The sequence below is a fragment of the Netta rufina genome (assembly GCF_964035555.1).
Source record: "Netta rufina genome assembly, chromosome: 2".
NCBI classification, from domain to species: domain Eukaryota; kingdom Metazoa; phylum Chordata; class Aves; order Anseriformes; family Anatidae; genus Netta; species Netta rufina.
Genome location: NC_140124.1, coordinates 38,907,144 through 38,920,064, shown reverse-complemented (window position 1 = coordinate 38,920,064; position 12,921 = coordinate 38,907,144). Strand labels below are relative to the sequence as shown.

The following is a 12,921-nucleotide window of genomic DNA, read 5'->3' as shown; positions in this document are numbered from 1 at the left end:
ATACTTTTTTTGTGCTAGCAAGGGTTGAGTAGTTCTACTGGACCATGACTAAAATAAGCATTTTAACAGGAAAGAAAAAAAAATATGAATTTTAATAACCTTTGAAAGAATAAAGTTAAACTTGTAATTTCAAATTTCTTTAAATATCCAAGAAGGTATCTAAATAGGAAGGTATCTAAACACAACTGGAAATGTCTTAATTATTTTGCTAGAAAAAAATGTGTTATTATATGAAAAATTATGATAGAATAACTAAAAGACAGCCCACATTAGCTGTGATTCAGAGGGTCAGTGGACAGGAAGAAGTCAACAATATCAGAAAGCTGCAAAACAAATTAAGTCTCAGAAAAAATCTGTTATCTGTAACTAATAAAATTAGCTATTAAATACTACTCAAAATATCATTACTTTTCAACATTTCTTACCCCAAGCTAGTAAGGTAGAATTTAATTCCTAAACTACAAAATTATGGCACTGAGACTTGATTAAAAGTATTTCTCAAATTTAAAATATGCACTCCAATATTTAAAGCACCTAAGAGAAGAACAGAGAAAACTTGATGCTAGCTAAACTGTTTCTAAACAATAGTTCTAAACATCTAAACAGATTATTATGTTCAGTGCTTCATTTCAGCCTTTACCTCCTTTTGCTTTTTAATAATAACAGAAAATTCTGTGTAGGGGATCCTTGGATTTAGTTCACATCCCATTAATGTGGCACCTTCATAATCCTTGATGTAGCCAACATATTTTGCTTTTGGTACTTTAATATCTTTGGAGAAACCCTAAAGAAGAGATAAACTTAAGTTATTATTATGCCATTTTCTTTTTTTTTTCTTTCTTTCTTTTTTTTTTTTTTAATTAGAAAGCTATGATGATTTAGAACTAAATTCATCATAACGTTAAAATAAAATACAGATAATACAATGGAAAGAGTTACAGATCAAGGCTCACAGTGCTTCAAACACCTTCTTATGGAAGTTACTTTATACAAGAACAGTTAATTGCTTATATATATACACATATATATAAGAAGAAGAGGGAGGTATGGGAGATAAAGAGATGGAGGAAAAGATTTTTACTGCAGACACATTTTCAAAAGTTTGGCATTTTAATATTAAAGTATGACAGTCCTGTAAGTCATTAAGCAAGAAAAGTCAGTGTTGAAGTCAATGAAACCTTTGTCCAAAGATTACAGTAACTTCAGAGTGTCAGACAAAAATATAAAAAAGTATATAATGTGTATATATATATATATATAATTTTAACTTTTCACTTTCACCATTTCAAATGGAAAAAAACAACATATCCTATTAAAAATTCCAAAGTTACATTATAGTCTTCATACAATTCTAAGTTGAAAGGATAAGAAACTGACAAGTGTTAATCAAGACACTAAAATACAGGGTAAGACTCACTCTTATTCTTCTGTTGCAGTGATATCTATGAAACCTTCATTCATAATAATAATAACAATAATGATAATATAACAATAATGATAATAATATAACAATCATAATAATAAACAGGAACACAAACAGGATTTCTGCCTCACCATTTATAATCAGAGGCTTCTGACTTACTCAGAGACTACGCAACTTCAAATTTCTGAAGGTACATTTCAGAAGTGAAAAGGAGTCTGTCTGCACAGGTATGATAATAGAATTACAAACTCAACCTTTAATTTATGTTGAATGTGTAAACAATGAATTGTACCAGTTTTGTGAATAGAATCATAGAATTGCTCAGACTGGAAGGGACTTGTGGAGGTCATCTAGCCCCGCTCCTGGTCAGAGCAGGTCTCATCAGATTTGCTTGCTCAGGTCTGTGTTCAGTTTTGAAAACTTCCCAAGAATGGAAGTTCCACAACCTCTCTAGGCAGAATTTTCTATTTCACCATCCTCATGGTATAAAAGGTAAGGATAAAAATCCTTATTTCTAGTTGGAATTTCCCACGATCCATCTTGTGTCTGTTGCCTCTAGTCCTATTGCTGTAAGATTTTCTCTCTGAGAAAAATCTTACTCCAACTTTACTTTATCCTCTGACTAGATAGTTGATGCTTAGTTATCTATCAAAACTATTTGACAGATTAGACATCACAATCTTTCTTGCACATCATGAACATCTTGAACATAATGCTTCATTTCAGCAGAAGCAGCTATGAGCATGAGTTCAGGTAAATCCTAGTTTGTTGAGAGTATGTATGGTCCTTCTTTATACTTCTAGAATCAGTGAAGAAAGTGAATGAAGTCCAGAAGCAGCTAATCTGTATCTGACTGTTTTTAAGACTTGACAAATGGTAGGCTACATCATGTAGTGATATAATACTCTTATATTCAGATGATTCCTTCAAATTAAAGTGCATTAAATACCAATATCATTATAAAAAATGAGCACAAAGTACATTTTACAGATTTAAAATATACATTTAAAACCACACTATGCATTTTTAATCAACTACTTTACTATATCTATTTGTTCAGTTCAATCACTGATAGATGTTGACTTCTTGTGCCAAGTAATTTCTTAGATTGACTTACTTGTTTTTTGAAGTAGCCAATAGCATATTCATCTGCATATGTGAGGAAGTTGAGGATGTTATGTTTGATGTGGTACTCCTTCAGATGGTTCATTAAGTGAGTTCCATAACCCTATGTGAAACATATGAGCAAAAAGCCATTATGAAACCTTTGAAGACTGCACATATTAGAAAGCGTGGACCAAGAGTTATTACAGACTGGTTTTCAAAATGCAGTACTTCCCCTAGATCCTGTTTTAAAGATTTTATCATAAGTAACATGGTAAGCTATACTCAAGATCAAACTGTTTTCAGCCTTGTAAACGTATCTTTGTGACCCAACAAGGAACAAAATATCACAGCTTCTGCTGCCTGATTCACTTTTAATAAGAGAGACCAAAACCTAGACACTCTCTAGGGGTAAAGTGTGCATCTAAAGCAATACGTTGTCCTGGGAGGTGCAACTCAAGGTGCATAATTTTTTTCTTAGTTAGTTATCATCTACTAATAGACATATTTCACCAATAACAAGACTGTGTATGTTGTAATAACAAGGCATTCTTTCTTTGCCACATCACTTCAAATTTGCAAAGCAGTGGGACTGTCAGAATGGCTCCTTTTAGGGGAACCCATTCTGACATGAGGCCTCTATTTTTCTGAGTTCTGTGCACCTGCAGAAAAAGCTTCTGCCTCAAAGATTTCATCATCTGATTAGATCATAGGGTATAAAATGAAATTGTGAAAAAGTTATTACCATAATAAGCAGCAGAAAATTACTGAGTCCCCAATCAAATAAATAGCTATGCCTTCTGACTGTACACAAGAATAACTTCCGTTTTCATTCAACCCAAAGTAAACAAAAGGTTCCTTTTATTCACAGTTCCAAGTAAGCTATAGTCTTGCCCTTCTGTTATGTGTTAAGAAATGTATAACAGACAGGAAAATGCATAATAATGTGTTGTTCTTGCATATATTCAAATTTTAACATCATGGAGAATGACTGGATATTTATACAAATATACATGGAATGTTTTGGTGTACTCCGTTCTTGAAGAAATTTTTATTTCTGTACGTAAAACAGGAAAAATAAATTAGAAAATACATGCTTCCAAATAATAATTTAATAGCCTCAAACATGGAAACAGCCAGATAAAAGCAAGTTAGTTAAATGCTGAAGATCAGTACAAAAATTTCATAATGACATGTTCTTGAAAAGCCTAACTCTTGGTACAAAATTAGTGCGTTAATCCAGGTAGTGTCTGGAAGGTGTGGTATTCAGACCTCATATTCAAAATGAAGCCTCGTGTGTATAAAAATAAGTTCTTCTGAATTTGAGGAAGTTCTTACAGTCATATGCTCATTTGTTAAAGTGGCAGACATCATGCATCAAATACAAAGAGGTGTTTTGATGACTGACGACATGTTAAATGGCACAGCATTTCTTAGAACTCAGAAGTGCTCAAGACAATGAAGAGGCTTTCTAATTGCAAATTTGAGAACTCAAAGAGGACGAAGTCTGAATGAAAAAAATTAATGAAAAATGTTTTCCTTAAATGCAAGTACCTGAACCATCCAAGCATTTCACTTCCCTTCTCATCAACAGTATGAAAGGAACAGTGTATGAGACTGACATTTTATTTACACCTGAGCCATTGCAATTTATTTCAATAATTCTAAGACAGCTAAGCTCTAACAGCAAACGTCATATTTTTACCTCTAAGAAATTCCAGCAATTACAATGACAATTAACTCAAATATTTTCAGCTGATCTATTATTTCCACAGCCTTCCCAGGATTTATTCATTCTCACAAATGCTTGCCAAAAATCTAAGAATTCTAAAGGGAAACTAAGTCAGGTACAGTAAAATTTAAAACAATTTTATAACATAATATCAGACTTTCTCAAAACCAATTTGACTTTTAATGATCACATATAAAGCAAAACTTTATCTGTATTTCTTGCTCCAGACTCAAAATAAATTAAAATATGAGTTTATTTTTCCCAAGAGTTTGCAGTGACACCCATGGATGAACACTTTTATTTGTTTTGTTGTTCTTTCCTGTTTTCTGCTGGCGGGGGTTGTCTTGCTCAGGAAGGAATGTAGGAAGGCCAATTCAGAAGTAATCAGCTGAACTTCACAAACGATGAGGCACCCAAAAGGTAACAGAAGAAATTGTGCATTATGTGTGCATCTGCAACCTAGTCAGGCGCTCTGAGGATTCAGAATATAATGGAACAAAAAATCTGATAAGTTAGCCCTTGAGAATCAAAATATAGCTTTGGCAGCTTAACTTGTGTAGCATGTTTAGTTGTTTAAATTTAATGAAAATACCTTTTACAAATTATTTAAGCATTGAATAAACACACCTAAAGCAAGATCTGTTATTGTTCATATTTGCTAAAACACTTCAAATATTTTTATGACAGGTGACTGCTATGTACATGGGAATGTTCCTTTCTAACACTAGGGTTGTATAAAATCATATATAACCCAAGAACTAAAAGTTGTCACAGGCTTGCACAGTTTCCACCTTTTCAAGTGCTACAAACTCTAAATTAATCCACATCTCAGCTGTAACAGTTTCAACTGAAAAACATGTAGCTACAGCACCATCTAAAGGCAAAATCCTCAATTAGATACTTACAGTAGATCTACCTGTAGCCCTAGGGAAAGGGAGTTTAATCTCTTATATATTTATAGTGTTCTACATTCTTTCAACGTAACAGCAAATGCTCAGCTCTGAGAATATTTTGTAAAATTGACTCAAAAAAGGGCCTACAGAATAGTGTGGTTTTATTTTGAGATGCATAACTATACCTAATTTCTTTGATATATCACATTTTCATTGAAGTTGTGTAACACAACAAAGTGACTGAACATAAATTACAACCACATACAAACCGTACTTATTTCAGCCAACCATAAGTGTTATTCTACACTGAGAGACAATTGCTGAAGAAAAAGGAGTGAATAATTTTTCTCCCATTCTTGGACTAACACTATTTCTGTTTTGAGGAAGATTTTATTTGTATTATTTCTTAGCAAATAATCCTACTATTATTGTAATGATTCTAAATCTGCGTGTTGGTTTAGGTTTTCCATAGTATTTTCAAAATCACTATATCTTTCAAATCCTACTTCTGTTTGGTAGCTCAGTATATCCAATGTGACTAGCAAAATTCAGAGAATATGCAGTGGTGAATGGAACTCAAATGTATTTAATAAACTGTAGTGGAGAGTTATTATTACCTTAACTTGTTCATTGGAAGTCACAGCACAGAAAACGATCTCTGTAAATCCTTGGGAGGGGAACATTCGGAAGCAGATACCACCAATAACACGACCATCTTTTATTAATGCAAGGGTCTTGTGTTTCCTGAGTAGACAAAAATAACAGTCTCTTTAATTCATGTACATAGTACATCATGTGCCATTACACTCCTTTTTTTTCAGACACTTGATTCACTTCTTTCCATGATGATACTGTAATTGTATATGCCACCTTTAGGTTAGCTGTTTGTATCTAAAAAAGAATTTCTATTTTAATATCACACTTTGAATTTACCATAAAATTCATCATTCATGTAGCAAGGTCCCCTAGCCTTGCCAAGTACTGCTAGGTACTAGGATAATGCCAATAAATATGAGTTGCATTGCTTTCATTGGCTTTATTCCTGACAGTTGTGCCATTGAGCTGTTCTCAGGATGATTTTTAGCCTGACTAAATTAGAAATTAATGGAGTTACAGGACAGTAAGTCCTTTCTAAGGGATTCTTGTTTCCTTGCATGAAGTCTGTATAGCCAAGCTATCAGTTTCTAACACAGCTAATCAAGCAAGAAATTATATTTAATTTTTCTAATCACCCATTCCTAGTGGAATCAAGACCAGAATAAATATCCATTTCTGTTGCACTTACACTTACTACCAGGAAAGATACAACGTGCAATCTGAACTCTTATGTCAAGGGTCAAGAATTTTAGTGTCATCTTTAAGGTCTGGAAAGATTTACATGGCACCTGTTATCTAGCTTATTCAAGACACAGTACACGGTATCATATAAATTATATAATCAATACAGCAAATTTAGAGAAGACATCTTGGGGGGGGGGGGATGTTGGCAGCAAAAAACAGTAGTCTAAAAAGTAGTTATATTTTCAACATTATGCCACTGTTGAAGTAGATTTTATACACTGTAGACATTCTTTTTGTACTTATTTAGTGCTTTTTATCTGTGGAATGAAAGCAGCAATATAGTGGCTTGTGCTTTTAATTTAGTTTCTTCCTGTTTTAATTTTTATGTAGTAAGATTCAGTAAGGATGGCCACTTTAGAAATAAGAACAAAGGCAATAGTAAGTACACTAACAACTGATAATAAAATATAATTATTATAATATATAATAGAATAATAGTATGTAACAAAATATATAATAAGTAATAAATAAGAAGATACAGTAATAAATGCAGTAATTAAGTAATTAGAAGTAAATAATAAATAATAGGTAATAAATAATAAGCACATTAAATTGGGAAGAGAACTGCTGGACTCCACTACCTCCTACCTGATGCAGGTTTGTGTGTACCCACTAGTTAGTGTAGGTCTCCAACATGTGTCCCCGAACATCTTGGAAGATAATGGGTTTCCAAGGTGTCCAGGCTATGTGCTTTGCTTCCTTTGGGTCAACTGTTCAGCAAAGGCACATATGGATATTGCTAAAGCAAGAAAATGCCCTCTTTCTCAAGCACAGACTGCTCTCCAGACATATCTGTACTGAAGAGCACTTTAATTGCCAGTAGTTCATCTCAGCCTACGGGAAGAGTCTTTCCCAATAAAAGAGATAGAGAAACATGGGGGAAGGTCATGGCTCAACAACACTACTTCACAATTTGTCTTGATATTTAGTTATTGGGAAACCTGTCGTCTTCGACCAGTTGCCTCTGCTCAAGATCCCGGTGCTAATAAGATTCCTAAACTAAGATCCCAGTGCTCTCTCTGCCTCACAGCTGAGCAACACTTACCCCAACATAGGAGAGGGGAAAAGATTGGTGCTGGCCCTCACAAGGACTATGCTGTTTCTGTCTGAAGAGCCCAGAAGGCCCTTCTGTGCTTGGAGACTGAAGTCCTGGCCAACAGTCCCCAGCACTAGGCTTCAAGGACTGCATGGAGCCTGCAGCAGCAGTTTGTTGGCATTGAGAGAGTAATGCAGAGGGAAATGCTATCAAGCCTAAAAGTAGAGAAAATGGTTCCAGAAATGTTTTCATAACTGCTGCAGCTACAATATTGGGCACAGAGAGAGCAGCTGACATCACTGGTGGCTGGCTCTACCACCAACCAGGCTGGGCAGCTGGCTGAGATCAGCTCAGGCAGAGCTCCTCTTGAGGTGTCTGCCGACATACGACAATGAGCCTACAGGCATGCTCCGGTGCAAAGTGCTGCAGTCAGCACAGCAGGCACCTTAGCTATTGTTGGACATGGATAACTCACACTCAGAAATCTTGAGAAAACAAACTGGCTGGGAGTAAGTAGTCGTAGGCTCTCCAAGAAACACAATAGTGAAAAAGTGGATACTTGTGAAGAGAAGATGAAGTAAACAACAGGGCAAGAAAGATCCTCAGTGTGCTGAGCAAAAAGAAGAGGATTGATACCTGACAGTCCTGAGACTACAAACGGTTAAAATCAATAGCAAAAGGATGTTGTAAACAGAAGAAAGAAAAAAAAAAAAAAAAAACACGAGGCAAATCTTCCCATTCCTGCTTGAGCACAATTCATCAGGACACTGGGGTGGGTGAAGGACCACATGCAACCTGTGGATACTGCTACAGTCAATGCATCTCTTTTCAAGTGCCTGTGGTGTAGAGCTGTACCCAAAGCAAGACGGGAAGCTTGCACTAATAAATAGAAAAGCAAACCACTTTTGTGAGAAGTGATTCTAATCTTTCTCCCATCTTGACATAAATGATGTTTTTCATAAATCCCTTAAATTCTTCTCATTGAAAAGCCTTCAATCTCTCTGTCATTTGGTTCACAATCTCGAAAGACAGAGGATGGAGAGTCTGGCAAATTAGTATGGACTCAGAAACCACTAATGAACACCATAATTATTTTCTGACTTTCAGTTCTAACGTTCATAAGCACAACATATGTAGGAGTCCACTTTCCATGACACACCGCTTGTCATTAATACAGCCACCAAAATGGTGTTTAGGGATCAACTAGACTGGCCATTTACGGTGGCTTGAAGAGGTGGGAAAAATGTAATAGGGCAAGAGATCCACATCACCTAGACTGGCCTGTTCCTACATTGCTGCCTGCAACAAACACTGTGCTCTCTCCATCTCACCCACAAAACTCCTCTCCAGTGCTACTCACGGATCAAAGACCAAGCGCGTGATGTACTCCTTCGGCATTCGAGGCAGCTGATGGGAAAATACATTCTGCAAACCAACCAGCCACATCATGATCTTCTTGTTTGGCTTCTGGTTCAGGGAGTTCCCAACCACGTGGAACTCTATCACTCCCCTGCGCTCCTCCAGTCTCGCTGCCTCATCCCGGGCCGAATGTGCTGAGAGGAAGTTGGTCTATACGACATGAAAGAGGAACACAATCACATTTTGTAGATTTCACATCCTCTCGTGGACCAGCCTTAAGGAACAAACAAAGCCCCTCTTTTCCCAAGCCATCTTTTTACAAAAATAGAGCTGCCAACGAGTACTTTTTCTTTTCCTTTTTTTTTAGCAGCAGAAGTAACACCACCAAATAAGTGTGATATAAAGTCTTCACTACAGTATACAAAGGCTTATTTGAGCTTCTTTTCAAGATTATGTAGCAAAAGTGATGGTTATATCTCAACAAGTTCCAAAACTTGATGGGGGAGAGAACTCATCTAGTTGAAGCCTATGCTACTATGTCTTCACATTTTCTTTAGCCTAGTTAGCTTGGACAGAAGTAGTAATGGACTTGCCTACACATATTGCAAATCACAGATTTTAACAGCAGTGCAGGCACAGTATTACCTTTTCATTTTAGCAGAGCTTTCCACTACCTACACCACTGTCATAAGAACAACAACAACAAAAAGGAACATTTTCATTCCTACTGATCTTGTTGTAACATATTTGGCAATTACATATGTATATTTGCATGGAGATTAAATTCATACAGACAATTTATTTAACATTTTTTTCAAGATCCTTTTAGAATGCCAAAACATCTCCGCATGCACATACTGTTTACTTTTTAGAGCAAAGTTTGTCTGCTGGGTTTCTAGTCACTGCCAGTCTCAACATCCAGACTGGCATAGCACTTGTAAATATGCAGAGCCATAAGTCACGGTATATAGTTTGAGCAAGAAATGTAGGTGGATCCAAATCTTCATCACACTCTAGCTAAACCTTGGCAAATAAGAGCTGCTGGCAAAACAGTCTGGCGAAGGGAACAGAAGGAGGAAAAGCCAGCCAAAAAAAAAAAAAAAGCAAGCAATTCTGTACATGGCGCAATTCTGTTTTTCTCTTCCAGCAGAAAAAAAAGAGCAACTGTGGAAGAAAGAGCAAAGAACTGTTTCACTTGGCTCTCCCACACTAAACAGCAGATTTAAATTGGTGTCTTTCATTCTTCTGCAAGATTTGAACCTAACTTACCTTGTCTGATGAGCTACATCTATGATTAACAACAAAAAGCATATTCTAGAATTGTCCTGCAACAAAAGTACCTTACAGAATAAACTGGGATCAGCTTGCTCATTATCACTAGTTTCCAAGTCTCTTTAAAAACAGTGACAAAGCATTACAAAAATGTAGAATTATTCTTCATGTTAATGATACATTTCATCAATACTTCTTTCTTACCTAAACATATCCTCTCAAAGTCTGTATTTTTCTTACTGACACCATGGTAAGTTTTGTGGACTTTTAGCTTTTCATGTTTTATTCACATTGAACGTTTATTAAAGAAAGACCATTTACAGACAGACCAGATCTCTGCATTCCTCACCTCTGGCCCAAGCATTGCTGCTGGATCTGTAATTGTTGACATGACTTCATTGATTAACTCAATAGGAATATCTCCTACAATTCTTGGTCTTTTTGAATCCTCCAGAGAATAAGGTTCATTATTTTTTCTTTTTTCCCCTATAAAACAAAACCAGGACAAATTAGAAATGACCAAACTGTCACAGACAGCTTAATCATTGTGTTCGTGAAACCAGCAATGAGGAAGCAGAGCACAACCGTGGACCAGTTTAGATGTTCTCAGATACAAGTAGAAGGTTAATTGCTTTCCTAATGAATTGTTTTCTGATAAGGAGCTAGGATTTACAGTTCTTTTCTATGGGTAGGAGAGAAATTTGCATCTTAAATACTAATATGCCAGGAAGTCTGCTAGTACGTATCTGCAGAACACCTGAACAGCATCGGGTGTTCAAAGTCTTAAACAAGGCAAGCATCATGGGTGAAGAAGTACTGGGCTAAGCAATACATAAGTTATTTCAGACTCCATTTCTTTGTTGTGATGAATGCTGGCACAAGATCAATGTTACTGCTGCACACACAATACAGAAAGCCTTTGCCTTTCCATCAAACTGCCCTATATTAATAAAGTGTCATCCTTCTACTGTTACCTTGAGCGTTATAATATATAACTAGCTACTGATAACACTTTGAACTCCACACATGCATAACATAGTCTATCAGGCAAAATTAGCATTGGAAGATCATGGATCAATACATATTACAGCACGTACTTTCAGATAATACAAAATCCCATTTTGTGATTCACTGGAATTAAGTATCCATTATAGGGGTTTTTTTCATCATTTTTGTAAAACAAGCAGCATATACAGTCTGACATGTCATACATGTTTGACTTAGAAAATCCATATGAAGTTTCCAAATCAAAATATACTGTGTTAATTATTAACTGCACTACAAACTGCAAACCAACATGTAATATAGCAAAAGCAACTAACTAAACAAATTTGTGAAAAACATCCACCAAGGAACAATTGATACAATAATACTGAAAAAGACATCTACTAGCTCAAGATTTACCCAAGCAGCAGACCATCAAGTATTAGAAAAGCAAGCAAACAGGAGTATCACTTTACAAGGTTACCTTTTTCCTCATTTTTTTCCCCTAAAGATCTGCTACTGGTCCTTGTCAGAGCCAGAACACATAATTTTGAGTTTGTGAACAGCACTTCATGAGCTATTTTGTAGTTTTCTCCTAAGCAAAATCCAAAATAATGTTGAGATCTCCTTTCTGAAACAGCCAGATAATTTAGGGCCCACTATTTTTCAGATATTGTACAGACTGTTTTGCAACAGGTATAGTGCTTTAAGTCCATGAGGATCAGGTTTTTCACTCCCCTTTTCACTTTCAAGCAGTATTTTCTTAGTGATATAATTTTATCGTTAACCGCCTTTCATTGTGGAAACTTTAATTCCTATAATTTCCTACTTTTTAAACAATTATTCATTTGAATGAACTTCTCTTAATTTTCCTAACAGAATAATTTATTGTCTCAAATCAGATTATCAGATTTATTTATTTTAAGTAATTCATCAAAAGCTTTCTGGAAATCCAGGTACACAGGGTCATTCAAAACACTTTCCAAATGCTCACCAATTCCTTCACAGATACGTACAATTCATGAGTTCTGCAAAATGCATACTGAATTTCCACATCATATTACTCACATATTATCATCTCTTCTAACTGTTTGAAATAGGAGTTTTACAATTTACAGTTTCCTGCATTCTCTTGGAAGGTCTTTAAAAAAACAATTTTGCATCTGTGGTGTTTCAATTCTGTAGTACTGAGGGCAAATCAAATGACAGTTCAGCTGCACAATTTAATTTGTTTGCTAATTGCATATTTCATTTCACAAAATGAAAATAATATATATATATAAATATATTATTCTTTTTCAGGTGACTACTTACTACTCATTTTACTGATCTGTAATAGAAAAATCTTCTCATTCCCACTTTTAAGGCCATTTCCCAACTTGTCCTTCAGAAAGGAAGCTGCAGTTCAGGAGCCTCTTTAAGTTCCTCTGTAGTAAACACTGAGGCTAACAATTCATTTAGCTTCTTCAGCTTCCTTAAGGACTTACTTTACATGAGCTCACGATCATCCCTCTGACCTACAAACTCTTGACAGGCTCATTAATCCTGAGGTGTTTGAAAAAGGAGAATTTATGCATTCATCATCTTTTATTTTTTTCCCCCCCTCAGAAAAATTTTTCTAATCTGACCTCATTCAGGTCTTGTGTTTAACCTTGTGTGTGTGTGTTCTTTATTTTAGCACTCATTTGCTATTTCAGTACCTTGAAAGATCAAAGAAAATAAAGAAACAAATAAATAAATAAATAATGAAAAAGCAGTGGCCCCTTCTACTCTGCTT

At 35.4% G+C, this 12,921-nt stretch overlaps 1 protein-coding gene across 1 annotated transcript in view; it reads right to left on the bottom strand.

Annotated features, from left to right (window-relative positions):
• Positions 1-12,921, bottom strand: part of KAT2B (lysine acetyltransferase 2B) — a gene marked incomplete at its 5' end in the record, with an annotated part of 49,045 nt that overhangs the window by 8,275 nt on the left and 27,849 nt on the right. The window contains 5 exons of the mRNA XM_084281605.1: positions 641-784; positions 2,541-2,651; positions 5,770-5,896; positions 8,890-9,098; positions 10,510-10,646. Coding sequence (XP_084137731.1) covers positions 641-784; positions 2,541-2,651; positions 5,770-5,896; positions 8,890-9,098; positions 10,510-10,646 — 728 coding nt within the window. The remainder of the gene's footprint in view (positions 1-640; positions 785-2,540; positions 2,652-5,769; positions 5,897-8,889; positions 9,099-10,509; positions 10,647-12,921) is intronic.